The 27,888-nt window shown below is 35.7% G+C and overlaps 4 protein-coding genes and 2 pseudogenes across 12 annotated transcripts; 4 read left to right on the top strand and 2 right to left on the bottom strand.

Annotated features, from left to right (window-relative positions):
- Positions 1 to 613: 613 nt before the first annotated feature.
- On the top strand, positions 614 to 3,593 carry LOC143623618 (uncharacterized; annotated as a pseudogene). Its single transcript, XR_013151931.1, has 6 exons — positions 614 to 846; positions 1,677 to 1,738; positions 1,882 to 2,011; positions 2,095 to 2,167; positions 3,080 to 3,137; positions 3,228 to 3,593. The product of XR_013151931.1 is annotated as an uncharacterized LOC143623618 (transcript).
- Positions 3,594 to 5,250: 1,657 nt separating this feature from the next.
- On the top strand, positions 5,251 to 6,677 carry LOC143622688 (uncharacterized). Its single transcript, XM_077093761.1, has 2 exons — positions 5,251 to 5,737; positions 5,821 to 6,677. Exons 1-2 carry the CDS (start codon positions 5,251 to 5,253, stop codon positions 6,675 to 6,677), a joined length of 1,344 nt encoding a protein of 447 aa, XP_076949876.1.
- Positions 6,678 to 9,932: 3,255 nt separating this feature from the next.
- Positions 9,933 to 11,841, top strand: LOC143624187 (pto-interacting protein 1-like). Of its 7 annotated transcripts, XM_077094925.1 has the most exons (5): positions 9,933 to 10,108; positions 10,196 to 10,252; positions 10,331 to 10,440; positions 11,040 to 11,127; positions 11,355 to 11,840. In XM_077094925.1, exons 1-4 carry the CDS (start codon positions 9,994 to 9,996, stop codon positions 11,121 to 11,123), a joined length of 366 nt encoding a protein of 121 aa, XP_076951040.1. In that variant the 5' UTR covers positions 9,933 to 9,993; the 3' UTR covers positions 11,124 to 11,127; positions 11,355 to 11,840. The 7 variants fall into 7 exon arrangements, 5 of the variants coding, with proteins under 5 accessions (XP_076951040.1, XP_076951028.1, XP_076951036.1 ...); XR_013152061.1 differs by adding an exon at positions 10,660 to 10,741 and having other exon boundaries at positions 9,933 to 10,440; positions 11,355 to 11,841; XM_077094913.1 differs by having other exon boundaries at positions 10,196 to 10,440; positions 11,355 to 11,841.
- Positions 11,842 to 14,109: 2,268 nt separating this feature from the next.
- LOC143623613 (putative WRKY transcription factor 41) lies at positions 14,110 to 15,647 on the top strand (annotated as a pseudogene). Its single transcript, XR_013151929.1, has 3 exons — positions 14,110 to 14,572; positions 14,676 to 14,804; positions 15,139 to 15,647. The product of XR_013151929.1 is annotated as a putative WRKY transcription factor 41 (transcript).
- Positions 15,648 to 16,348: 701 nt separating this feature from the next.
- On the bottom strand, positions 16,349 to 17,958 carry LOC143623602 (uncharacterized). The gene is made up of 5 exons (XM_077094465.1): positions 17,811 to 17,958; positions 17,527 to 17,667; positions 17,284 to 17,418; positions 17,154 to 17,213; positions 16,349 to 17,078 (listed from the first exon to the last, which is right to left on the bottom strand). The coding sequence occupies exons 1-5, from the start codon at positions 17,952 to 17,954 to the stop codon at positions 16,902 to 16,904; spliced, it is 657 nt and encodes a 218-aa protein (XP_076950580.1). The 5' UTR covers positions 17,955 to 17,958; the 3' UTR covers positions 16,349 to 16,901.
- Positions 17,959 to 19,150: 1,192 nt separating this feature from the next.
- On the bottom strand, positions 19,151 to 21,103 carry LOC143623590 (protein SEH1-like). Its single transcript, XM_077094457.1, has 8 exons — positions 20,907 to 21,103; positions 20,512 to 20,623; positions 20,308 to 20,408; positions 20,155 to 20,232; positions 19,892 to 20,047; positions 19,705 to 19,817; positions 19,413 to 19,539; positions 19,151 to 19,320 (listed from the first exon to the last, which is right to left on the bottom strand). Exons 1-8 carry the CDS (start codon positions 21,063 to 21,065, stop codon positions 19,189 to 19,191), a joined length of 978 nt encoding a protein of 325 aa, XP_076950572.1. The 5' UTR covers positions 21,066 to 21,103; the 3' UTR covers positions 19,151 to 19,188.
- Between the last annotated feature and the right edge of the window lie 6,785 nt (positions 21,104 to 27,888).

The raw sequence follows: 27,888 nt of genomic DNA, 5'->3' as shown, positions 1-27,888 counted from the left end.
CAACGCCACCATCACAATTGCTGCTGCTTCCACCACCACCATCACCACCCTTGCCATCACCAATCACACTTGTCACTGCCATTACAATTTTTGTGTCTATCAAACAATATAAAATAATGATTTAGTTCATTAGCCTAGTTAACTAAACATGACAAATTAAAGAATTGTACTGATTTGTTTCATTTTCTTATCTATTTCATTATCTCATACCAAAAAAACCTTTAATGTATACATGCCAACTTATCTATCTCTGTAGTTTAGTTAAATATCACATTGTCTCTAAACTATCTCTATATTTTAACCTACCACATCAGATTCTCAGTCTCTTATCTACTCAGAAATATTTATTTTATTGTTTTTCCTTTTCTTAAACACTCACAAATATTTATGAAAAAAATGAATAACAGGCCTCTATGTATTTATTTAAAGAAACACTATTCAATTAAACTCTAAGCTTTAAAAATTTAAATGCTTTTAAAACCTTTTGATAACACATAATGGGCCTTAACTTCATAGTAAGCCCAATGTGACACCCAGCGAATGTCATTTGGCGCGAAAATGAATTGTCAGTGAACTGACACTTGGCATTGACCGTTGACACATCACACACACACACACACACACACCTACCTAGGTTTCGTCACCGGAAAAAATGGCTCCGAAACGCCGGCGAACGGTGGATAGTGAAACCAGTCAACCGGTACAAAAGCGGTCTTCGATGGTCACCAGAAGCAAGAGTTCGTCCATGAAGATACGTCATAATAATAATAATAAGTCTTCTAATTCAGCGGTGGTGGTATTCGCTCACGGCGCCGGTGCTCCTTCATCTTCTGAGTGGATGATTAGGTCATATTGTTATTTTTAACCACATCTCTCTTTTTACTCAATGTTTTTTTTTTTGTGTTCAAGTGGACATTTTTATTAAATTTCTGATGCATTAAATATATCGTTACCAATTCTTTCTTTGATAGTTTCATATGTGTTTTGGAATAACCCTAGAATGTCAAATCATACCTAAAATACTGTAATTCCCAATCTGGGTTGGGTCAGTAAAAATAATATATGTCATTAGGCCTCAATTGAACTTTAGGAGTTTAGGTAAAAGTATAACATATTACATTAAAAAAATTAAAATGAGAAATGGAACCCAAATTATTCAAACTCCTAATCCAAAATATCCAAAAATTTCAATGTTGGATTAATTTTCGGATATTTCGGATAAATTTTGGATATTTCGAATATTTGACATGATTTTTTTAAAATTTATTGTATAATAATTATTTTTTTGGAACTCGGGATTTTGGATATGTGAATCCGAAATTTCAGATTATGAAATTCACTTAATTTTTGTATATTTCGGATATTTGAAATATATATTTTTTAATATTCTTAATAGTTTCTTTTTTAAAATTTATTAAATACTTATTATTATTTCGGAACTTGGGGTTTCGTTTGGATATCTGAATGCGAAATTTCAGATATTGAAGTTCACTATAGGAAATTCAGATACCAGAATCTCCGGATATAACAACCCTAGATTATTACATGTTAAAGAGAGAAAATTTTTACTATTATAGGGGGATTGGGCCAACTCTAATGGGCCAAGTTGCAAGGCCTGGTACAAGAGAACCCTCTGCGATTACACTGCTCAAGTTTCTGATTTTTTGGTTATGCAGATGGAAGAACTTGTTGGCTGATTCACTAAATGCAGTTGAAGTTGTAACTTTTGACTACCCATGTGAGTTCCTGAAATAATAAATGAATTTATGGCTGTTTTGGTTCTGTATGTATGCCACTGTATATTTAACCTGTTTTCACATACTTGGTATGAAGTATGAACATATGTTGTTTTTAGCTACCAATAATATTGACTGCTTGCAGATATTTCTAAAAGAAAACCACCTCCCAAAGCCGAAAAATTGGTTGAGTTTCACTCGGATATCGTCAAAACGGTTGCTGCAAAGTACCCAAAGCATCCTCTAATTTTGGCTGGAAAGTCCATGGGTTCAAGGTTAAGATTACTGAATTAGTGTTTTTAGCAGTTCATAAATCTGTAACAAGGGGCACTAATGGGCTTTTTAATGTCATATGCAGAGTAAGTTGTATGGTAGCTGCTGAGAATGGTATTCGGGCTTCAGCCGTAGTTTGCTTTGGGTACCCCCTAAAGGTTTGTTTATCATGACATGGTACATATTATTGTTTGAACTTTGTGATGCAGAGCGGATGCATAAAACATAAAAGAATACTATAAATTTATGAAGATTTGGCAAAATCTTTAGTATTCAAAATTGATAACCTATTATTGAAATTAACTGCATAAATTAACTCATGAAATATAAATTTAAAGATTCATGCTTTTCTAAAATTAACAAGGAATAAAATTGCTAAATTTGGTAAAGTCAACGGAAAAAAATCGGGGTTTTAGATAGGGGACTAGGGGCGTAAACAAGTTGGGCCGAGCATGGGCTCACCTAAACTCAAGCTCTAGCTCAAGCTCGCTCGCGAATAGTTTTTTAAGCTCGGTCTTGGCTTGCTTATTGTTTATTATTTTTTCTCTGTTTTTCTATATTTCTAATTATGAACATATTATATATTTAATTTTATTTAACTATTTTTATTATAATATTATATTTATAATAATAATTATTGTGTACATATATACGTAAAGTACTTAATAAATATGATATAACTAGCATTCTCGTTTATGTTCACGAGCCTACTCGAGCTTGATAAGTGAAGTTCGGGCGTTTATTAAACAGGCTCACTTTTGCCTTTAGTTCATTTAATGCTCAGCTTAAGCTTTTAGCATACTGATCTAGATTCTAGAGTAGCTCATGAGTGGTTTGGTTCGTTAGACCATAACCTTTTGTCAGAACGTCCAGCTCTTCAAGACATTTTTGCTCATTTCTTATTGGCTTTACCTAGTTACCCCGAATACGAATTCGCCAGCTCTTTCATGTAAATGGACTTTATAACAAAAAATCTCTTCTAATTCGTGATTAACTGCAGTATTGTTGTAACTAAGTCGTGTTTGGAGGTCACGTATCATGAATATTTGATCCACTAAATCATTTTCCAGGGACCAAAAGGAACCATTAGAGATGTTACAACTTACCGTTCCTACCATGTTTGTACAGGTAAAAGTTCATAATCACGCATTATGTAATTAAAAAAAATGCAAAAACAAACTTTCGGCTAACTAACTATTCTTGTGTTCGTTAATGAAGGGCACTAAAGATGGGCTGTGTTCACTGGAGTCATTAGAAGCGGTTAGAAAGAAAATGAAAGCTTCGAGTAAACTGCATGTTGTTGAAAATGGCGACCACTCGATTAAAATCGGGAAGAAGAATCTTGAGTTGGCGGGAATCACTCAAGAAGAAGCCGAACAATCTGCTGTTGAATCAATTGCAATGTTTGTTTCTCAAATCATAGGTGCAAAGTGAATATTATCCCTAGGTAACTTTTATATGCGCGACAAATCGTGTATTTTGATTAATATTATATTAGTGTAGAATGTACTAATGTTAGCAGCTTCTTTTGTATCTTAACATCTCACTTTAATCCTCTATGAAATAAAGAGGGTTTTATTTTGGGTTGGGCTGGTTGACCTTAGAAGGGTAGTTTCAAATTATTATTGTCCACAAGTTTGTTTCAATCAATAAGCCGAAGTATTGATGGTATTGAAAGCAAATATCAGTTTTGCAGCTTGGATTGTAGAAAGATAACAAAGTTGACTATTATGGGGAAATTGAATTCTAGAAGGAAAATAATGCGAGAATATACAGTCCAGCTATGTTTGTTTAAATCTATTGACACGTTAATTTTGTCAATAATATTCAAGTGTGACCATTTTTGTGGTTTACGATTCTTCAACTGCTCCACCTCTAGAAGAATCTGGACTTTGATATTCAAATTTGTTTATTTTGAATTTGATTTCTCTTGAGGCTTTGTTACATTGCAACCACGGGTGGGTCAAGTAAAGGGTCAAACTAAGCTCTGGTCAAAGCGTTCGTTTTCAAAAATATTAATTTGGTTTGGGTTAAATGGGGGAAGGTGGCGGTGGTTGTGACAACCGTAATGACAGAAGGTCTAGGTGGTGGTGACGTAGGTGCCATCCACGGTGGTGATTGTAGCGACAGTAATTGTTCTAGTGGCGTTGGGTGGTGCTTTGACTAAATTTTTATATCTTGTATAATTTGACATTTTGAATAATTTGACCAAATGAATCAATAAGTAACGAAAGTTACCTAAGAGATCCATTCTTTTGTTAATGAGTATTATTACCAAATGTAGTACTTATGGAATTATGGTAGCCAGAATTCATATTCATCAAATGGAACCCGGCTAGTAACCGAAAACTAAGAAACTAGTGCAACCGCAATACAAATCATAAGTTAGAAACCGGTTTGGCATTTTCTAGGAGGAACTAGTAAACCTAAACCGGCTATTTTGGTCGGTTAACCGGATATTACCAGTTTTGACCATGTTAACCAATAACCAGTTCAGTTATTAATCAACCGATGTGGCCAAAACTGTTTAACAGATATTTGCACCTCTAGTTTCATTTTGAGGTATATACAAGCTCGAGTTCAGCTCATTTCAACTTTGTCTACCCAAAGCCCAGGATTAACCATTATTTCGAAGTCAACATGGAATTTTTTTTCTCTATTGATTATAAAGTCAACTCGTTCCTTAAATTAAGAGACATGCTTAATAGTAAAAGATATTATGCTTATTTTTCTCTTTACTAGCCGTTTGAAATACTTCATTACCTTTTTTGATTGCTTAATTGGTGCCACAAAATAAGGTCATCTTTGTATATATTATGGATAGAACCATTTGTAATAATATATTGTTATTCAATAATAGTTTTGTTATGGTATCAGAGCCTAACTAATAGGATCCCATACAAAAAAAACCCTTTAAACGTTTTCACTACCCTGACTCTCTCATAACCCAAAAATAGCCGCCATGGCCGGCGACAATGAAAAGAAGACCGATGGAGGAGCATCTGACCACACTTCTTTATATTACATACATGCTTCCGACTACCCGAGGCAGTTACACGTTAACGATGTCCTCACTGACGCGAATTATAAAGATTGGTCTCAAGAAATGTTAAATTTCTTGCTTGCCAAGAACAAAGTCGGGTTCATCGACGGGTCAATCGAGAAACCAGAACCCGACACACCTACCTACATGGCCTGGATACGGTGTGACGCTATGCTTAAGGGTTGACTGAACACGGCTATGGAGAAAGAAATACGAACGAGTGTGAAATACGCCTCTACGGCGCAAGAAATCTGGGCCGATCTAAAGGAGCGGTTCGGAAAAGACAACGCACCAAGGGCGTATGAATTGAAACAAGCTTTAACCACTATCAAGCAGGAGGGGACACCTGTCTCCGCTTACTTCACAAAGCTTCGTTCCATTTGGGACGAAATACAATATGTGCTTTCGATCCCCGTATGCAACTGTAACGAATGCAAGTGCGGGATCGGAAAGAAACTCGGTGAACTCAAGGACAAAGAACGATTGTATGAATTCCTTCTTGGGTTAGACAACGAGTTCGGAACAATACATACACAAATCCTTGCCATGCAACCCATTCCATCCTCTAATACAGCCTACCACCTTGTGTTCGATGATGAACAACAAAGATCCATCTCAAGCCAAAGAAGACCAGCCATCGACTCTACGGCTTTTCAAGCTTTTGTACAAAAGAAGAAAGACCAAAGTTCATCACAAAACAAGTTCTCTCATAAAGATGGCAAACACAGTTTTGGTGAACAGGTAAAACATTGTGATTTTTTGGTAAAGATGGTCATAATAAAGATAGTTGTTTCAAGCGTATTGGGTATCCGGAATGGTGGCCGGGTAAAGGGAAACAAGAAAAAGGAAAACCAAGTGCCGCTTGTGTCGAGGGGGAGACTAGCAAAATACCGGGTTTAACAAACGAGCAATACCAACAATTTGTGAAGATCTTTGGCGACAAGGTGAACACAACTAAAGAAGAAAATGCGCCGGTTTCTAACATGGCAGGTAATATTGGCCAAGGAGGTAAGTGGATTATTGACTCTGGTGCAACCGAACACATAATTTATAACGATTTTTTCCTTAAAAGTAAGATTAAAAAACATTATGAACCACCCGTTGTCATACCGAACGGTGACTCGATCGCCGTAGAGGGGAGAGGTGAACATGTCTTACCCAATGGAATAACCATAATGGGTGTCCTTCACGTCCCCGAATTCAAATGCAATCTTTTATCCGTTAGTAAACTATCACAAGAACTTCAATGTGCCGTAACGTTTTTCCCTGACTTTTGTGTCATGCAGGACTTGAGTTCGAGGACATTGATTGGAGTGGGTGATTGCAAGAAAGGTCTATACAAGATGGGGATGACGAAGGACACAATAAAGGTGATGATGACAACGGTGGACACATGGCACAATAGATTGGGTCATGCTTCAAATTCTAAACTTGCTTTTGTTGATTTTCATAAAAACGCTCGTTTAAACCAAAAGTTTTTTGTGATTCTTGTGTTAGGGCCAAGTTTGCTCGATTACCTTTTCCTGTTAGCACTACGAAAACGAATGCTTGCTTTGACTTATTACATTGTGATGTGTGGGGTAAATATCGCACACCTTCATTCTCTCGAGCAAATTATTTTTTAACAATTGTTGACGATTTTAGTAGAGCCGTTTGGGTTTTTCTCCTAAAACACAAGAATGAGGCTAGCACTTGCCTTGTTTATTTTCATAAGTTGATAAAAGTCCAATTTGAGAAAAACATAAAAAAGATCCGATGTGACAACGGGGGGAGTTCACATCTAATTACATGCTTGATTTTTATTCTAAAGAAGGAATCGTTTTAGAAACCACGTGTCCACATACACCACAACAAAATGGTGTAGTAGAGCGAAAACATCGACATCTTTTAGAAATTGCTTGAGCCTTGCGTTTTGAATCTAATCTACCCACCCGTTTTTGGGGTGAATGCATATTAACGGCTACATATATAATAAATCGTTTACCGTCGGAGGTTATTGACAATAAAACCCCTTATGAAATTTTACACAACCAAAAACCCGAGCATGAACATATGCGTGTTTTTGGTTGTCTCGCTTATTTTAAAAGCATGGAAACAAGAGGTGATAAATTTGAGGAAAGGGGTAAGCCGGGAATTTTTGTGGGCTACCCGCCTGAGACAAAGGGGTATAAAATATATGATGCTAAATATTATGGATGAGATGGCTCTTAAAAGAACTAGATGTTTTCCAAGACGGTCCGACACAGTTATTTTGTGACAATCAAGCCGCCCGACACATAGCTTCCAACCCCGTCTTCCATGAACGAACCAAACACGTAGAAATGGACTGTTATTTTGTCAGAGAACGTGTGGAGTCCAGAGAGATACAAACCATGAAAATTGATACAAAGATGCAACTTGCCGACGTATTAACCAAGCCGTTGGGTACAAACCGCTTCCACGCCTTACTTGACAAGTTGGGCATTACAGATTTACATGCTCCAACTTGAGAGGGAGTAAAAGATATTATGCTTATTTTTCTCTTTACTAGCCGTTTGAAATATTTCATTACCTTTTTTGATTGCTTAATTGGTGCCACAAAATAAGGCCATCTTTGTATATATTATGGATAGGACCATTTGTAATAATATATTGTTATTCAATAATAGTTTTGTTAAATAGTTAATTTATTAAGAAAATCTTGGTATATATTATAAACTACTAAAATATATTCAGATACAATATATAACTAAACCTGAATTATTATGAATTATGAATTGCATATTATATATATATATATTTAAAAAGCATTCATGCTTCCTCTCACAATCTAATACATTGTTCATTCATTTTACAATTGATAAGGCTTTGTGTACTCCCTTCCAAAGCATATCGATACATACACCAATACATACATATCTCCCTGTCATGGAACACAGAGATAATATACCACCGCCACTCTCTCTCTCTCTCTCTCTCTCTCTCTCTCTCATACTAATACCACCACTTTCACCCACTGGCGTCTCTCTCTATATCACCGGCCACCGATTTTGACTGTTTCAGATCCGATTCGTACGTTGCCGTGTTCCATTTTGGAAACCGTAGGCGTCAACCATGCCGCGACTGTTGCCGGGTTCCATTTTGGAACCCTATGAGACGGTGGTGGCGGTGGCAGAGATGCGCGCCTGTCAACCACCGGCCGTTTCCATGGAGGCATCGGACCAATCGAGTTTATTCTGAATTCTTTTGAGGTAATATAACCGCAACACAAATTAATGTCTCTGTGATTCTGTCTTGATGTATGACTTTAATGACTTATTAATTTTGACTTTTGGGGTGGTGGCTGACTTTTGAGTCGTCGGATTCCTGTTTTCACCGGTCATTCAACGACGCCTATGGTAGCGGGGTGTTCCGTTGCCGGTGGTCGTTTGATTATGCTACCTTGGTGTGGTGTGCTTACGGTGGGGTTACGATCGGATTGTGTAGGTGACCAACGTTGTTGCCGGGTTTCCTTTTGAAACCCTAGGTAGCGGTGTTGGTCGCCTCTTAATGTTCTTTTGATGCGGTTTTGTTGTTGGCTGTATACCCGTGAATGGGGTGTTGCCGGTTTCTGTTACGAAACAATAAGCGACGGTGGACGGAGAGGCGACCCGTAGGGAAACCGTCGTTTGCCGGGTTCTGATTCTAAACCCTTGGTAGCGGTGGATTTGTGGTGGCCTACTGTGGTATATAGTTCACCGGCTGCCAATTGTTAGTACGTGTTTTTGTCGTTTTTGTTAACTACGACTATGATGATCATGATTTTACGATGATAATCGGAACGAGGATTATCGTCTACCATTGTCGGGTTTAAATTAGAAACCCTTGGTGGTGGTGGATTCGTCTTGACAACAGGCTGTTGGGTTGCCAATTATGAGTCGTGGTTTTTTCGGTTTGGTGGAATGCGGCTATGATGATCGCGTGTCTGAGCCATGATGACGATCGTTTATCGTTTCCGATTTCCAGTTTGGAATCGTTGGTGGCGGGTAAGCCGTGGTGGCTTTGTTTAGTGCCCCTTTTGATATTAAGTTTCTATTGGCTGTTTCATTGACATAGTGTACCGTATGTTTGCTAAATTTGAATGTATGTTTGCTAAATATGTTGCACATATGCATTATGCAAATTATATTATATATTAAAATGCATGTTGGGTTATACTCACATTATTTACTGTAGCAAATTGGTACAATTTATCAAACACGTAGTATAAGTATTTGATGCAGCTTACATAGCAGTTAGCCAGTTATGGCTTAGCCACGTGTTCATGTACGTGGCTCTCACATAGGCGATTGATAATTGTGAGGACTGTATGGTTCATTTTTCTCTGCACCGCCTCGCTATTCATTATGACATTGAAGGTTCGTGACTCTTCCTTTCCTTTCTCATCCCGTCTTCACAAATCGACTGAAGATTGTATCATTTTTCATCGCATTTGCGTTGTCGAATTCAGGCTCGGCAATCGCTTTGGCTTTCGATGTTGCGGATTTTATTGCTGCGCTTATCTGTTTTTATTGATTTTTGCAGTTTTTCCGTTTTGGATTATAAAGTTGTGGCTGTGTTTTTTAGCCTTTTGCTTTTTAGATTACATTTTTAGTACTAAAAGTAACTGATGTATAATATACCGATATTAATTGCAGGTGGAAAGCTTATGAGGTTTACTCCCATGATTCAAGGTAAATACTCATTCTTTAAATTTTGATTTGTGCTATCTAATTGTTGTTTAAATCAGAAGCTTTAGTTGAATTGATGCTTGATAAAAGTAAGATTAATACGTTATGATGACTAAATTTGTAACGTTAACTGTTGTTTATTTTTCTTTTGTTAATTAGGGTTACGGTATTCATCATCCATCACGATTATTTTGTGTTGTGGTGGCAGAGCTCATATACCTAAAATATTTAAGCAATAGGTGATGAGAAATGAATGATGTTCTTTTGTCCATCAGATCTTCGATCTCAACTGCGTGTTGACTGGGAAACCAACTTCATCTTATGGGAATGGGCCATCATTTACCAAGTACATGCAACCGCAAGAATTCGTATGCTATTATTATTATTATTATTATTATGTAGGGTTATTTATGGGTTTATTAACCGGTTATTTAGTGAGGGGTCATATGGTACAGTGTACCATGGTGTTTTGTTAAGCGGGAAAGCAGCCGCCATCAATGAATTACACTTCGGTAAGCAACCAGTTCAGGAATTTTATCTGATACGACATTATATTTCGGTTTCTAAAGAATTTAAGCATATTTTTACAGGTCTCATGGTATTCTGGGCTAAAAGTGATGATGTTTTTGGATTAATTGGGTGTTGCGTTTATGGCGGTTTAAGAATGCGGGCTTATATGGTTCAAATGGATACCTACACGGTAAATGTTTTTTGGTCATAAGTTTGTGATCACGTAGAATTACACAATTAGCTACCTAATATCTATTTGCAATCAATTAAGTTTTGTATTTTTGTCTAAATTGAGCTTGCGTTGATAACTTGAAACATACTGATTAGTTTTGGTTATTTTTCAGTTAGGACTGCGGTTGTCAATCGGGTTGACCAGACATTTAACTTTCACAACATTGTTGATGGGCAGGGTTGGAAAGAGTGAAAATGGAGGCAAATTGGTTATTTAGAGGTTTATGTGATTTGAATAGCTCATGCCAGAATTCCCAAAGGTTTTGAACATATCACAATTATGTATTCAATTACAAAATTAGAACTTGAGCACATTTAGACTATTTAGTTTTATAAGTAAATCATAAGGGAACTTGAAGAAGTAAAGATCTAAGAATATTTTTATTCAATCATTAGACAGTTGTCATAGTTTAGTTGTGAATATTTGTGGATAACATTTTGCTTTCTAAATTATGATCATTAGTTTATTATATATTTTTTATATTCTTTATATGATTATGTTTAGTGGTAAATGAATCTAAATCATGTACAACTGATTTGTTGCATTTTGTTTGGCAGGTTGCTAGATATAATGATATTGAACATGGGAAAGGCTTACATGTCATTGGGGGCTCTCATAATTCTAAGGATGCAGAAGGGTGAACATGTAAGTTAACCAGATATTTTTTGTAATTTGACCCGTTTCATGCATTGCTTTGACCTGTGTGACTGAGACTACAATTGCACGTGTACATACTATTGTTATGCTGGATTTGGTGAATTGATGTTTACAATTTGCTTTAGTTATCTATCACACATGTATAAATTAAGGAGGCTAAACAATACATTATATTTTTGACTTCTGAAAGTCAAAACTGTGCATTGTTTTGACAGATATGAGCTTTACAAGATAGAACAAATGTAATAGATGGAGGGAAGGCTAAGCGAGTCAACATTCGGGTACCGAGTAAAAAGTGGCAACTGTTTATACGGCCATAGTTGGTTGACCCGAAAAATTTAACAACTTTGTATTTTGATTTTATGCAAAGCACTTTGTACATACATTAACATTTTTCTTGTTTAAACGCGCTGCAACAATGTACAAGAGCGAGGCTTGCTTGGTGCTCGAGTGTCCCCAGCCAGCCCCGTTTTTCTCGCTTCATAGCAGCTGCGCATAATTTGTTTACAACCATGGCCCATATGCAAGGGCGAAGCTTGCTTGGTGCCCGGGTACGTGTCCCCGGTCACCCCCCGTTTTTTTCCTTCATAAACTGTGTAATTTATTTGAAACTAAGACCCATGTGGCCGTGTATGATTACTTGCAACATTAACATTGATAAGTAATTGTCATTGTGGGTGCAGGGGGAGGGGTTTACAAAGTAACTATCGAAACTTATGGCAACACGCACATAAAAGCTCGGCCCGCAGCAACGCGCGGGTACGCTTAGTTGTTGGAATTAAAAAGTCAACGGTGGAGAAATGGAACGTGTTAGGTGGATTGGCATGACGCTTTTACAGTCCAACCAAACGCGGGTATAAGATTAAGACCAATCCATTTATTATTATTATTATGATTAATTAATTAATGTCATCCCACTAGTCATCTTTTTAATCCCAAACTAATCAAATCATTGGTCCAAGATACTGAGATATTGGAGTAGACATGTTAGCCTGTCTCTCAAAAATCGTTTAGTTGGTTATAAACAAGCCAACTTCAAGTTAGCTCTGGCTCAACTCGGCTCATAAGGTCTTGTAATTTTCTCAATATTAGTACTTAATTGTATCCAATGGCATAACACCAATTAAAGAGTCTCTTCTTTACAAGTAGAAAATCCAATTCGCGTAAATCTAAACGGCATTCCTTATATGGGTGAAGTTAGACTTAAAAGTCAATTGTGTCTTAAAAGTGTAGGAAACCATCAAAAGACGCCATGTATCATAAAGAACAAAGTATAAATTAATGTGTAAAATAATATAGGCGCAAACTAATACAACTTGTTTAATGGTTAAAACACCATACCGAGATAAATTAAAACATTTGAGCAAAAATAAAACACCCTGTTAAAAATTAAAACACTGTATTTGAAAAGTCACCCCCAACTGGTGGTGGAGGGGGGGGGGGATGAGTGGCAGTAAAGGAAGATTGGGAGTTTGTAATCTCCCGTTCGAGACTAAGAGCGTCTGAGTTTTACCACTAGAAGGCCTTCGAGCAGGTGAGTTTTCTCGAAACTGGAGATAACTTGGAGGCACTTAAGGACTCCGTACGGTTGGGTTGAGCCAACTGAGTGTGACATTTTGTCATTGACTCATCCCGTACGAAAGACCTAGACAATTCTCTGTTTTATCGTTAAAAAAATAAGCCTTGACCTGACTTAAAGTTCGTGTTAATTTGATCGACTATGAATGTGCCACATGTCCATGTGTGTTTGCTAGAGAGAGCTGAAATGGTCAGCAGCACCAAAAATATTTGTGTAATTAAGGGGAAAGTGGGGATGAATTGAATATTTTGAATTGGTCAGCAACCACTTTCTTGCATTTTCACTCCATTTACTTGCTCAATATATCACTTTCATTACTTCATGGGTGTAATTTTTAACTTATTCTAATAATCTTAAAAGTTGCAAATGGGTACCCCTATTTTATACATTCATCTATCTCTTAACACATCCAAAATCATTAAATCGTTTCAACTATTCTAAAATGACCTCGAATCCTATAAAAGGCGGCTTGTAAAGCTCTTTAAAAGGATCAACAAATGCTAATTTCGAATAAGGTTCCATATTTCACAAAAATAACTTGAAATTTACAAGATATTGGATAACTTTCAAGATTATACAATAGTTCACATATATAGTGATACTACTATAATTCTAATTTTTTATATATATATATATTTTATGAAACTTTAAAGCAGTCTATATGGGTTAAACTTGTTTTAACAACCTCGCAAATCACAAGCCGGCCTATGAAGCATTGAAGGATATTTTGTAAGATTTGAAAAGATTTTGCTTAAGAAGCATGTTGGACCCAGTTATTTATATAGTCGGGGACAGGCAAAGCCAGTGCACGAGTCTCCCGCATGCACATGCTCCCGTGTTGTCATGCCAACCCAGGCCTGATTTATGCATCTTTGCCATACATTCTAGCAAGAGAATGTTTCTACAATCGAATTAATGACCTCCAAGACATATGACAACCACCTTATTGTTGCTCAAAGGTTCGTCACAAGCTATTATATAACTATACCTACTTACCTACTAAACTAAACTACAATAACTACTTTCACAACGCATAAGAACCCTAAGAACTTAACGGAATGCAGGTAATTCGTGACCATCTAGTCATCTACACGACTAGACCTGCGCTAGAGTCACGGACCAAAACCAGGCGGTCCAAACCCACCAACTTCTTATAAGCCGAGCAAATCAATGCTCGGTTTAAACTTTTTGCTACACCTATAAATATCATTGCACACAGGGTCTAGAAGTAGAACAATAAAAAGTTGTGGGTGTTGAAACAAAGTTCTTTAATAAGAGGAGGTTGATTTGTAAATTAATAATATTTGAATTGGTCAGCCGCAAAAGAGAAGAAAATAAACACTTCACACGGTTTCTTCAGTCAACCTTCCAACATCACTCTCAACTTTAAATCCTTAAAAACCACCTCATTCATTCCTCAACTTCTCAAACACACCCACCTTCCCATCTCATGAACACCCACAGTTGACTTTTTCAAACTCAAACACACTTCACTTGTGCACTCTGCATCTTCAATTGTACACACCAAGATATGGACACTAGTGCTTGTATTATCAATGAGATAACACAAGGGATACACTTAGCAAAACAGCTAAAGTCCATCTTAAGTTCAGATACTTGTCCTGAAAGTAAACAGGTTTTGATACAAGGAATCATATCATCATATGACAAAGCTTTGATGATGGTCAACTGGGGTCACACGGGTGGTCAAACACCGCCAGGCACACCGCCACTAGCACCGGCATTGCTCAGCCAGCCTGAGTCATCCGTTTCCATTGACGAGAGCCCGCGAAGTGGAGATTTTAACCAAACATTTGATAATCAACATGACCAGAAACCTGTTTCTAAGAAAAGGTATCTTTAATTAGAATATATCTTTTTTTTTTAAATTGGCGCGTGTATGTTGCATGTTTTAATGATGCAAACGCCTAATCTTTTTTATTATTTGGTGTCATAGGAAGGCGATAACGACATGGAAAAATCAAATTAGAATCTCAACTGACACCGGGTTGGAGGGAAACACCGATGACGGTTATAGTTGGAGGAAGTACGGACAAAAAGACATTTTGGGTGCTAAATTTCCAAGGTAAAAACAAAAGACATGATTTTTTTTTTCTTTTCCAAACCCCATACAAAAGTGGGACTCACTTAGGCTCCACTTCGTCTTTCTAAAAGAACAGAGCCCACTTGTTAGTGGAGCCCACTCTATACGGTGTATCTACTTCGAGATAACGAGCGTGGGGCCCATTTATAAAGATACCATCGCTTTAAGTATTTCTTTCTAATATTAGAGAGTCTCAGATGTTTTGATGGATTGCGGGGCTGACTTTTGCGTGGGGCCTACAGTCGATATATTTAATATATGATTCAATTATCATGTAAACTCGTATATTGATAATAAATTTTACTTAATTTTGCAGAAGCTATTATAGATGCACGTATCGATATATTCATCACTGCATGGCAAGAAAACAGGTGCAGAGAGCAGACGAGGACCCGATGGTGTTTGAGATTACATACCGAGGGCAGCACACATGCAACCCCACCGCTCCACCACCAGTTGCACCACCACAGTCACCAGAAAAACATGAGACCGAACATAACCACCACCAACTACCGCCACCACCAAAATCTGGAGACATGCTCTCAAACCTCAGACAAAATCTCAGAGTCTGTACCTCAGATTCAAATGCAATGGTCCCGCATTCATTTTCCTTCCCTTCAGCCGCAGAAAACTTCCAACAATTTGATTATTTAAACGAACTCGATTACAGAACACAGTGGTGATTTCCAGCATCATGATGACTCACATCTGTCGGGAATAACCACTGCTTCCGCCACAAATTCTCCACTTGCTTTCCCAACTGATTCACAGGATTTTAGCCAAAATTTCCCATTTAACTCTGGATTTTTCATCTGATCCATACGAACAATGTACTCATCAAAAAAATAGGAATAAGTTTTGCTAGTTGCAGATAGGGATGCTTACTAGCATCGACAAATCATGTGTTGTACAATTAAAAGTGTAACATTTAATAGCCAAGTGCAATCAAGAAATTATATAGAATGTCATTCTTTTTGTCTTAAGATGTTATTTCGATTGCTTTTAGGCAATAAAAAATGAACTTGAATAATGAGAACATATTAGTCGTGCACAGAACCATGGGAAAACATTAGCATATGGTAATCGAATAAAGATCTCTACTGTGCATTACATTTACACCAAGAGCTAGACATTTTCGTAAGAAAAAGAAACATAAATAAACATAATACGCGCACCAGATTAGCCATAAATAAGTGTAACAATGTAGAATTACAAATTAAGGTCACCTGAACTTGCCAGCTCTTCAGCTCCAGTGAATCTATCTCATAAACTTTTACATGGCCATTTCAATAGGCAGTTGTCTGCAAATTAGTCATAAAACTTAATAGGGTAAAACATTTAGGAATTTGAGTTATTATTGTTAGATAGAAAACCTAGGGTACTTTTATAACATGGTACAGGGATTGTATTGTGAATATTTTATTTTCCTGTAAATACAGAACTGACCATAGCAATCGGTGAAACGCTGCATATTTTCTTTTGCCTCAATAAGCAATTTAATCTTTAATCATCAAAGTAATAGCATTTTCACCTAGTTAATCGGGTTATAAATACAGTCGACAAGCTTGAATTGGTCTAGAACTTGGGCTTAGAAAATAAAGATCAACTACTATTTGGGTTATAACTTATAAATTTAAAATTTGGGCTTGGTATAAACGAGCAACTTTACCTAGGCTCGAGATTAACTCGCTTTCAAACTGAGCCAGCTCAAGTCGGCTCGTTTACTAACAAGCCAAATTTGAGCGAGCTATGAGCAACAAAGTTTTCTTTATAGCCCTACACACTTCGTTTAATTATATTTCTTGTTAGGACTTAGGAACATAATTATTAGCCTAATCATAACAAAGTGAAGGGAAAGATGAATTCAAACATATCAATCACACAAATGTCATTTCTATTATCCAAAACCATGAACCGAAACCTTACAATCATGTAATTCTGTACACTAGTTAAGCTAACAGTTACCTGCTTGATTACAGCTTTTGATCTTTGACTTGTATAATTAAACTTAAAAAAGGCTAGAAATCGGATTCAAACCCTAATTTAAAGGGCCTCTGGTCCATTGGAATGAAAAATGGATTACATGAGACCGCCCACATAATGAGCTCGGGGATATCGTTTTTGTAATTGTGGCCACTGCACAAACAACTGATCAGCCATGTGTAATCTGTAAAGAAGCAAGCCACTCAATGACAGTCTTTTGACTCTTGCAATACTCTCCACATAGTATATATAGGACCACCTGATTCCCAAAACCTGAAGTTTACACAGTGTCATTCGAACAGTCAAAAACACAAAATACAACATTTTGAAAAGCTCAAGTATACGAACCTTGAAATTGAACACGATTACACATATGGGAATACAAGTCCCGGGACCGTTGCATAGAATCTACATAAAGAAAATGACATGTCATAAAAACTTTACAAAGACAATAAAAGGAAGGTACGATAGTAAATACCATATGAGGTCTGATTTTGACCATGAGCCATAAAGCATGACCTAAAGCAAGCAATGTTGTCCCAACTGAGGTTATGTAAGATTGACCCACTTCACGGCTTCTATAAATCTGCATAAACTGAGTGCCGTCTGCGCCCTGCAAATCAAGCAAAAGTTAAACTCATGGGCATAAATTGTAGCAAATTGATGCATCATAGAGACAATATTAACAGCGAGAATCATATACTGTTTGTTATCGATGAACCTTATCATCTAAGATGCCCTCATAAACACATGCCTTTTGAAGACTCATGTTATCGGTTGCTGCAGCAATATAATATCTTGGAGCAAACCGATCTTTTTGCATAACAGATAACAAATTTATCATCTCTGCTGTGTGCCCCCCCTGGATCAAAACGGAACACAGTTCGACTTCCCAAATCAAATTTGGCAAGAATAAGGTTAGGAACCGCAACACCATCAGCTTCTAGATTGCTAGTAATGTAACTATATGAAGTTTGAGTTAAAAAACAAGTCAGTAATTTGCACACCTGAACCCAAAACAATGAGGGTACTCAAATGCTTCTGAGAAGTGTTACGGGCCGGCTTGCTACTCTGAGATATGACATATACAACCCGGAACACGAGTAGTGTAGTAATAGTAACCAGAAAAACTGAGACAAACTCCACCATTTCCCACCAGCTGTTATAATAATAATTAATTATGTGTTTGTATGCAAGTATGTAGCCTCCTGCATCACATATCACAGTAGCATGCTTCAGTGAGGCATTTCATCAAACACCTAATATGCATATCTCAAATTGTAACATAAAAACTTGTCCAAATCAATCAATTATATATCATACAGGTGATGTTGTGTGTTAGAATAGATTTAATACATGTAAAACGTACATCAATTTCTTCGTCGGAGTAGTGCGATCGCCAGAAATAGTATTTTTATTAGTAATTTTTTGAGTTAAAGATGGATTTAATTGTATCGGATTGGATTAAATGGAAATATGTATATATTATCATTATTTGGCAAATTTCAGTAACAGCCCAACCCACTCGAGCCAAGACTATGTTGTTTTAACCGGGCCCACGTTTGGGCACGAGTGTTGTTTCTTGGGCCACCTAACCACCAATTCACCGGATAAACCCGACCCCCACGCTCACAGCAGAGAGCCGGTAAAACCGGTCGAGATCAAGAATCGAACCTGGGATCTCCAGGTCTTCTATCATATCCCTGGCCATCTAAGCTAGCCCAGATGGTTAAATATTAAATGGTAAATATTGAGAATTAATCAAATTTTTATAACATTTTTTAAAATTTAATTAATAGTCGGTGATAATTTGCTACTATTTTATGTGAATGAATGGAAAGACAAGACCATTGAGCAGTTGGGCCAAATAGGTCCGTCCCCGATAACCTTTAAATATGTTAGGGCAATTAAAAGTAAACAAGCCCTAAAATTATTTACCTATGCTTTGAACCCAAAATCCCTTTTGTTCATAGACCGGCACTCTTTCTATTACACTAAAACCGGCACTCTTTCTATTACACTAAAAAGCCATTTCGTAAATAATAAAGTTAGATGACTTGTTTTAAACAATTATGAGCGCGGACCCTATCCCACCTCGCCCCTCCTCCGGGCCAGCACTTGATCCTAATATAATCTGTGTTTGTGTTTGAAAATACTACTATTTATTATTTTCCTGATTTCTAACAACTCGGGTTGTAGTTGCAGACATGGATGATGCTTCCTAGCATCAATACACTCCTTGTACCAACAGAAGCATCCAAAACCATCCTTTAACAAATTAAGGTTCAGGATTCAAGTAAAAACATCTAAAATGAATATAAAATTTTTAACGAGTACATTTTGCATTTGGTACATTCATATCAGGTTAAACATGTAGCATTGCCTATGCTGCGGATTCAATAATTGCTTGTTCATGCCAATTTCCGTTAAGATTCGACTGCCACAATCTCACCCTCCCATCAGTCCCAGAAGTTGCTAGCGTCATTCCACTCATATCCCACTCCATCTGCCACACCTACTCAACAAATATCAAAAAAACATACAATCATCCATCAAATTGTGCACATTATCAAGTATCATACATCAAAAACACTAAAAAAGATGTACCTCGTTGCCATTGCAAGGAAACATGGCGACTTTCTCAACTGAAAGTCTTCCATTAGAGTCAGGGTTCGATGCCATTTGCCATATTGAAATCCCATTCGACGTTGCAACAGCTATCAACTCATATGGCCTGAAGAAGTTACAAATAAAGTTACTTCTAAAAGTAGTCTATCTGTGTGGGTGTGTGTATAGTGTTTGGATCAAATACAAACAGCGTGAGAAGCGTACAAATAACTAGAGTAATTATGCCAACATTATAGAATCATTATTACGCTACTTCATTTTGTTATTTTACCTTCCGATGTTTGGGGCCCACGCCAAAGCATTTACATGATCACCCTTGTCACTAAGCTCTGCCAGTTCTGCAACTGGAAGCCATCTTTGATGATCTTGATCAAATTCCCATACCTGATAGGACATACCGACATAATTTATTAGCCATAATTGATCTCCCGATTACATAATGATGCAAAGTGGCATACCTTGGGAGAATTTAATTGTGAAGTGTCTGAGTTATAACCTAACACGAAACTTGCAGGACGGCTTTCGCTTCTTTGTGGATTCCAAGAAATCGATGCCAATGAACATGTAGCCTTTCCAAATTTAGTTAATGGATCCGTAACATTCTGAAATTCAGCCTAGAAGCCAAAGAAAAAAGATAATATTTTTTTAAGAGCAAGAAACATGAGAGAAATCTAAACAGATAAACAAACATAAAAATGTAGCATTACAAAATTACGGTCACCTGAAGTTGCCAATTCTTTAGTTCCATCGGATCTAAGATTTCATACACTTTTACAAGGCCGTTTGAATAAGCAATTGTCTGCAAATGAAACATAACATTTAATAAGGCAAACAATTTATAAAATAATTAACAATAAACTGAATCTTGAATCACCAGTTTTAAACTCGAGATGGAGTTCCCGAATTGACCATCTAGAGCTTGTTCCAGAGGTCCACCAAAGCTTGTGCATTGCTTCCACTGAACGGGCTCGCTGTCTAATGTACATAACTTTACTATTTTAATATTAATTAAAAACTATGCAGATTAACGAGTATATGCGATTGCAACTCAAAATAATCTCTACACTTATAAGCATACCTTCTGATATTTCTTCCCAAATAGACAAACTTCCATCGGAACATATGCATGCAACTGCATCACCATACTCCGGAGGAACCCAAACCACTTTCGTAACGCTTCCGTTATTAACCTAAAATCAGAGTTATTAGTAGTTAGGGATGAGCATTCTTTTTGAGTATGGGTGAGCATAAACCAAGTAAGACCCGCAAGACTCGAACCGATCAGACCCGGTTATATCACAATAGGGTCGGTTCTCCGGTCTTAATAATACCGTTACAGTATTCATTTTACACTTTCACTATGCAAACACTTGTTCATAATATCAGTGGCAGCATATGAACAAAAGCAATTGGGCATAATAATAAATAATTCAACTGAAAATGTGAATGTTATAAGACCTAAAAGTTGAAAACCTTGAAATTGAAAGTGGAGGTGAAGAAGGAAGAAGCAGGATCAGTGGTTTGGAAGATGGATATTGACCCGTCGATCAAACCAGTGGCTAGTCTTTGGCCGCAGTAGTTCCATGATGAACATATCGTGCCTTTATCCAACGTTGCAATTGATTTCTCCATCCAATCTAGGGTTTTTCTGTTTCTCGATTGGCCCTAAAATTGGTCAGGTTTTGTTAGTTCCACCGCAAAATAGAAATAGAAATAGAAATAGTAAGTTTGTTGTTCACGTCGAGTCGGGTCATGTTTCAGGTCAACCAGTTTTATGTTTATTTCGAATATGTCATGTTTCGGATCAACCAGTTTTATTAACTTGAACTAAAACAATAAGAAATGTATCATATATTCATATCCATTATAATACATATTAATTTTGCAATTTGTGAGTTTATGCGGTTGCTATCACCATTTTGTGGGTCGTTTGAATTGTTACTAGATGGAGTTGTGGAATTTATGACGATTTACCCGATTGATTTAGGACCGTATCATTAATTGGTGTAAGATAGCCGACTTTTATGCGTTCTCAAAATATATTATCATGGAATTACACAAGTACTCTCTTTTGCCTAACTGGAAAGCTAAGTCGTTCCATGCTACGTGTTTACCCACAATTCGATGTATTTAGAAATCTAGAAACGCGGTTTTATTTGATGAAAAGCCGGTTAATCTTTATGTCGTGATATATGAAGTTAATAAAGCGTTGAGCTTCTCCTGGATTTGAAACAGATTAAGAAGCCTTAGTTTAACAAGGCAAGGTGGTGTGACTTTGATTTGGATAAAGGAGTGGAAATGATGTATGGTACGTGTGTTCTCGGCTGGACTAGCATCTTGTTGGCATATTTTGTTAACAACCGTGAATTATTTATTAAAAAACCCATAATTTATGACTACTCAAAAGAGAATATGCAATGCAAAAGGAACCAAAAATCAATAAACACCACAAACATATATATATTTCTAAACGCATGCTACATTTACACCATCCATCCATCCATCAATTAAAATCATTTCATATTAAAACTAGACATATAATAATCCGTAATACCAGATCATTTATTTTTCAATAAAGCATCCATTCCCTCACTCTTCATAACATAAAACATTTAATATTAAAAAAAAAAAAAAAAAAAAAACACTCTTGCACTTTCTTGAAGCTAGATCGACAATTACCATCATATATATAAGAGTATAGTGAAGCATGCTTACGTTCTTATTACTGAGTCACACTTTCTGATCCGTGCCGTGCCTCCAGAACTTCAAACACTCAACGAAATCATTGAATATGATGCCACACAACAGAAAAGAACAAGCCAAGAGCGGAAACAAGTACTTGAGGGACGCCAATTGCGGCCACTCGGACAAATCCATCAGATAAAATAACCCAATAAACACAACATTTGAAAAAACCCACGATTTCAGTTTCACCAAAAGTTTTTGAATCGGATTCTCAGCTTTATCCAACGCTGGGACGCAGCTTTCAAACAACACTATTAGTGAGAGAGACATCAGATTATAAATTGCCGTCACATACACATCGCCTCCTGAAAACCACACCATTGTGTTGAAGATCATCAACGTGTAAATCATTTTGATTAATTTGCGAGTTGGAAATTAATTAATAGTGGGGGGTTTATATAGGGATATATGAGTGTGAAATGGTTATGAAGGTTGGGAATAAGAAGTTTCTTGTATACTTCAAGTGACAATGAAAGGGGACTATAGAAATTAAAAAAGACATGCATTACTTATTCACTTTTCACGTACATTATATTTGTTCCTTTACATTTAAATGAGATGAGATAGTAATTAAGCAAGGAAGAGAAGAGTAAAGGAAACACAAAGAATTACATATATATATTTCTCATAATTTGCAAAACATGTTATTAAAATGAGATCATGTGGGCAAATATTGTTTGTTTTTTTTTAAATAATAAACTTACATACACATGTTATTCAACATGTTTATTTTACGTTAAGCTTAAACCTAATAAAATCCGGTTGATAGTTTTACTTTTGAGTTGTTATAAGCATAGCCAAAAGTTTTGAGTTAAGGACAACAACTATAATAATTGTTCTACAACGTAAACCATTAAAATATTTTGAGTATAAAGTCTAATTGTTATGGCTATAATTAAAGAATGCATTGATAATTAACCATTCAAACTGATGTATAGAGAAGTATATTTATACTGTGACGAGTTCGTGGATGCTAAAATTGTTAGTTTAAAAGATATGAGAAATGTTCTACCTTGAAATTATGTTACAATCGAGAGATGATTACTACTAATGTTAAGACTTAAGATAAAGTTATAGAATGCGTGTTAAAAAAAGTCTAATTAAATGTGAAATGCGAAAACTGAATACGCGTTTGAGAAATTTTAATAAGATTCTTAAAATCGAAGCTTCACCTAACAAAGCTTCACATGCTCACCTAACAAAGTTTCATATGTTAGGTGAGCATTTTAGGTAGTTTCACCTAACATTTACTTTCTCTTTTTAATTAAATATGAATATAAATGCATTTCTTCTTTTACAAGTAAATGAGATATATAAGGAAGTGTAATTAATAATTACAAACACTATGTTTGAAACTAAAATGTAATTATTTTACGATGTTATCAATTGATATAATATAACAAAGGTCCAGTCAATTAAAATGTGTTTAAGACATTACAGTTTTAGTCAAAAATTTTGTGAAATATAGGTAGTAAGATTATTCTAAAAAGCTTGAAAGAATGACATTGGGTGATATGATTCAACATTATAAAGTTAAAATGAGGGAAAACTCAGCTGGTCTGAGACACCTTAGTTTCACCCACAAGATGTATTCGATCACCGTTATTGGTTTTCCCAAGTAAGCATTCCATGGTTAATTAGTGGGAGTTTGTAAAATGGGCCGAAGAAAAGCTATATGCTTATTTGAGCAAAAATTATTTACAAAGCATACAAGGTAATTTGTGTAGGCCAAACAGGTGGCGTTTGATCGAAGGAAAGCGCTTAGGCTATATGTAGTGAAGGGACTATAAATTGAGATGTTTTGCGTCATGTGGCGCACAGTCAGCAAATTATGTGTTTTTGTTTTTAAGGTGTAAGGCTATGTGTAGTGGAGGGGCTACAAATTGGGACGTTTTGCGCCATGTGACGCCCAGTGAGCAAGGGGTGAGAATTTGTTTTTGGGGTGTAATGGTGTAGGGGCTACAAATATAATATAATAATAATATATATGTATGTATATATAACACACACACACACTCCATACATGCCGGCCCCACCAAGTCTGAATTCGCCCTTCTTCCAGGCGATAGGAAGACCTCGCCCGCACCCCTAATCGCCCAAATATCGCCCCCGGGGGCGGTGTTTGCGCCCTTTTTCGCCCCTTCTTGCCCCAAATTGTAGCCCACTACACTTGGCCTAATGGTGTAGGGGCTACAAATAGTAATAATATATATATATATATATATATATATATATATATATATATATATATGTATATATATATATATATTTATAGGGTCAGGATCATGAGAGAATTTTTTTAAAATTGAGAACTATGAAAACCATTTTGGATCACAAAAAATTATAAAATAAAAAAAAACACAAAAATGAAAAAAGTAAAAAAACCAAAATTCTTATTTTAACATCCCGGTTTCATTAAAAAAAACTCGGTTTAGCAAATTATATACACATATGTATAATATATACATATATATATACATTTACATGATTTTTTTATACACATGTGTGTAATTTAAGATAAATGATACTGTACATATGTGTATATTTTATAACTAAAGATTAAATAAAATTATATATATGTGTACAATATGACGTTTTTATTTATTTATTTTTATTTTTTTAATGAAATATAAGAATTTTGGTTTTTTTACTTTTTTAAAATTTTTGTTATTTTTTGTTTTATGATTTTTTTAAAGGTGTTTTTAGTGGTCCAAAATGGTTCTCAAAGTTCTCAATTTGCAAAGGGTTTTCTTAAGATTCTTACCTTATATTCACACACACATGCTGGGCGACAAGAAACCCCCGCCCCTTTCGCCCACATATCGCCGGGGGGGGGGGGGGTGGGTGTTCCCCCTTTTCTCGCCCCAATTCGCCCAAACTCGCGCCCCATTACGGATAGTCTTAGAATTTAGAAATATAAACAAATTACATATAACCATATCATATAATCATTTTTCCATATTATGAGATTTTTTTTTTGTTTGTTGAAAGACTGACGAGATTTGTTTTACATTATTCGTTTATAATATTTATGTCTTTTTTTAAATTTTATTTTTTTATTGTAATGAAATTAATAAAATACTTAAGAGATACTGTAACCCGGTTTAAAAACTATCTAGGTTTGGTGAAACCAATGACCTGCTTTTTTTTACATTAATAATAAATAATATCTTTTTATATAAAAGAATCATATATTAGTTTTTAGTATATTCATATGTTATAGGATTCCATATCAAATATTTGATTAGATTAATTTTTTATTTAATGAGATGTTATAATTCGTTTAAGGGCTATATGAGTTTGGTGAGACCAATACCCGTGAATTCAGGTCAAATGCATAAGAAACCTTATTTTACAAATAAACCAATTTGGTGGCGTAAGACAATATAGGAAACAATCAGAGAGCTTTTAAATGATTGTTTATATATATATTTAAGATTATGATAAGATGAAGATTCTAAATTAGCAAACTTGAATTTATATATTTATCAGGATATTAGAATACACGAATGAAAAGAAGCGGAGAAAAGTCTATATAGAGCTAATAAAATCAAATTATTGTAATGGAAAGAGTAGATAAAAAGGTACAAAATGTAAATTAATTTCACTTTCGAACGTAACTTAACAACAAGTTCTATTAATTTTTATCTCTTATATCACAATATTAATATTTTTAAGAACTCTTAAAAATGTTAGCATGTAAACTCATTTTATAAGAAATTGTGTTCGGGTTAATATGTTTAACAAAATAGGTCGTGCCGACCGACCCAAAACTTTTTCTTTTTATTATGTTCGGGTTATGTCAGAATTTGTCGTTCCTTATATTAATGAAGTGAAAAATTGAATATCTTTTTTTGTAACATTCGTCTTTTTCGGTTATGTTTGTATTTGTATTTGTATCAAAACCCGACTCGTTTGTAAACCGAATCTTTCGAAAATATAAAATATTGGACTTTTATGTTTCATAATCATCTCACACTCGTCGGTTTTCGAAAACTCCTTTTAACGGTCTTTAAAACGCGTAAAACGCCTCGAAAACGACCCGAAACGACTCGAAACAACCCGCGAAACCAAACTAGACCAGCCCCCCTGAAGACGCTGCGCCGCACGGCCAAGGGAGGGAGGCCGGTCGCGCGACGCCAAGGCCACCAGCTCACCCATATCCGGATTTTTGCTAGTTTGTTTGTGTTGTTTGACGTGTTAAACCTTTTTAAACATGTGAAATCCTTGATATAAACCAAAGAAAACAACTTTGACTACTTCCCTGTATAAACAAGCATATCATTTTCATTTCTTCTTGCTCATTTCATCTTCTTTCTCTCTCATACTAAGAACACCATCTCAAACCTTCAAGGTTCATAATATTCAAGCAACAACCTTCTTTAATTCTTGTTTTGTTACCAACTAATTCATGTCTTGTGGTACAACATATATATAATATGCACCCCTTGTTTCTTTCGGCTTTCATCTTCTTCGGGAGGTGATATGCTACAAGACAAGGCTTCATGGAGAACTCTTTGTAGTTCTTGATTATACTATTTTCCTTTAATGCTTTACTAGTCTTGTTTATATTGTAAGTAGTTTAGTTTTAATTCATGTTTAAAGAGTTTCATGGTGTTGGGTATGAAGTCACTAGTCTCGGTTTTATCCCGAGATTAGACCGGAACCAAGACCGAACTCTTGTTTACTAGTTTTTGTTTTAAATAGTTTTGTTTACTAGTTTTGTTTAAAATAGTTAAATAAACATGTTTATGAAAGATTTGAACCTTATAACTTCTAAAACCATTTTTATAGTTCTATGGTATTTGGGTATGTGGCAACCATCCTCGGTATCATTCCGAGTCAAGGACCGAACCAAAACTGAACTAAACTGAGTTCACTTGCTTAAGACACACAGGTGTGTTTTTGGCCACCGAAACTTATCTTTCTTCAAGAATGTATTTTAAACTAATTTTAAGTATTTTATCAACTTACTTGGTGTGTCGGAATCCAACTTGATCTTATAACAAGTTCGACCGTTGAAACCAAATACTCACTTAACGGACGTTAAGGTTCTTCATAATAGAACTATATACTTGGTTAAGTATTTTGATTTTATTGAGTTATCTCAAAACATTTTGGAAAGTTAACTTTGAGTTTATTTAATTATCTAGACCCAAATTAACAAATCCGAACACTCGATTAAAACCTTGTTTTGGTATTTATATAACCAAGGGTTTTGCATTAGTGCATTTTAACCCACATAAGTTACTTAACATAGGTTGAGTAATATTTATGTATGAAATACCAAGACCCCGTTTCGAGTAAACTTACGTTTTAGAACATGTCTTTAATTTCCCAAATATTTACATTTTAAACCATAGGCTTCATTTATTTACTTTACTTGTCATATTTTACTTTAAACCCTTCCAAGACTACCTACTAACTTAAGACCCGTTTAACCTAGGTCTTGCTCATTAACCCGATATCCGATTATTCACGAATCAATCTTTCAAGTTACTTAGTTAACGTGAGTACATTTCATCCCCCGTTTTCACTTTTATCTTTTGGGGGTAACATGCATACATATTCAAACAAAAATGATTTATTATACTCATTTCTCAAACCACAAACTTTAGGGTGTATGATGCTAGAATACTTGCTCTATTATGTGTTATATGTCTCATATGCTTTACGCGCGGGAGTGTTTATTTTTATGTTGTTGTTGAGC

The sequence above is a fragment of the Bidens hawaiensis genome, unplaced genomic scaffold (assembly GCF_021521415.1).
Source record: "Bidens hawaiensis isolate Kalapana, Puna unplaced genomic scaffold, B.hawaiensis_p1.1 tig00000369_1, whole genome shotgun sequence".
NCBI lineage: Eukaryota > Viridiplantae > Streptophyta > Magnoliopsida > Asterales > Asteraceae > Bidens > Bidens hawaiensis.
The sequence above is the reverse complement of the archived record's forward strand: the minus strand, read 5'-3'. Positions and strand labels throughout refer to the sequence as shown.

Excerpts from the sequence above, each read along its gene's own strand:
- LOC143624187 (XM_077094908.1), top strand. The coding sequence starts at position 9,994 with ATGATGTTCTTTTGTCCATCAGATCTTCGATCTCAACTGCGTGTTGAC. Across the intron at positions 10,253-10,330 it reads CATCAATGAATTACACTTCG|GTCTCATGGTATTCTGGGCT; the intron begins GTAAGCAACCAG and ends ATATTTTTACAG. Across the intron at positions 10,441-11,039 it reads TTCAAATGGATACCTACACG|GTTGCTAGATATAATGATAT; the intron begins GTAAATGTTTTT and ends TTTGTTTGGCAG.
- LOC143623602 (XM_077094465.1), bottom strand. The coding sequence starts at position 17,954 with ATGGTGGAGTTTGTCTCAGTTTTTCTGGTTACTATTACTACACTACTC. Across the intron at positions 17,668-17,810 it reads TCATTGTTTTGGGTTCAGGT|GGGGGGCACACAGCAGAGAT; the intron begins GTGCAAATTACT and ends GTTTTGATCCAG. Across the intron at positions 17,079-17,153 it reads TAATCGTGTTCAATTTCAAG|GTTTTGGGAATCAGGTGGTC; the intron begins GTTCGTATACTT and ends TGTAAACTTCAG.
- LOC143623590 (XM_077094457.1), bottom strand. The coding sequence starts at position 21,065 with ATGGAGAAATCAATTGCAACGTTGGATAAAGGCACGATATGTTCATCA. Across the intron at positions 19,540-19,704 it reads TGGGCCCCAAACATCGGAAG|GCCATATGAGTTGATAGCTG; the intron begins GTAAAATAACAA and ends TAACTTCTTCAG. Across the intron at positions 19,321-19,412 it reads TTCCTTGCAATGGCAACGAG|GTGTGGCAGATGGAGTGGGA; the intron begins GTACATCTTTTT and ends TTTGTTGAGTAG.
- LOC143622688 (XM_077093761.1), top strand. The coding sequence starts at position 5,251 with ATGGAGAAAGAAATACGAACGAGTGTGAAATACGCCTCTACGGCGCAA. Across the intron at positions 5,738-5,820 it reads ACAAAAGAAGAAAGACCAAA|ATGGTCATAATAAAGATAGT; the intron begins GTTCATCACAAA and ends TTTTTGGTAAAG.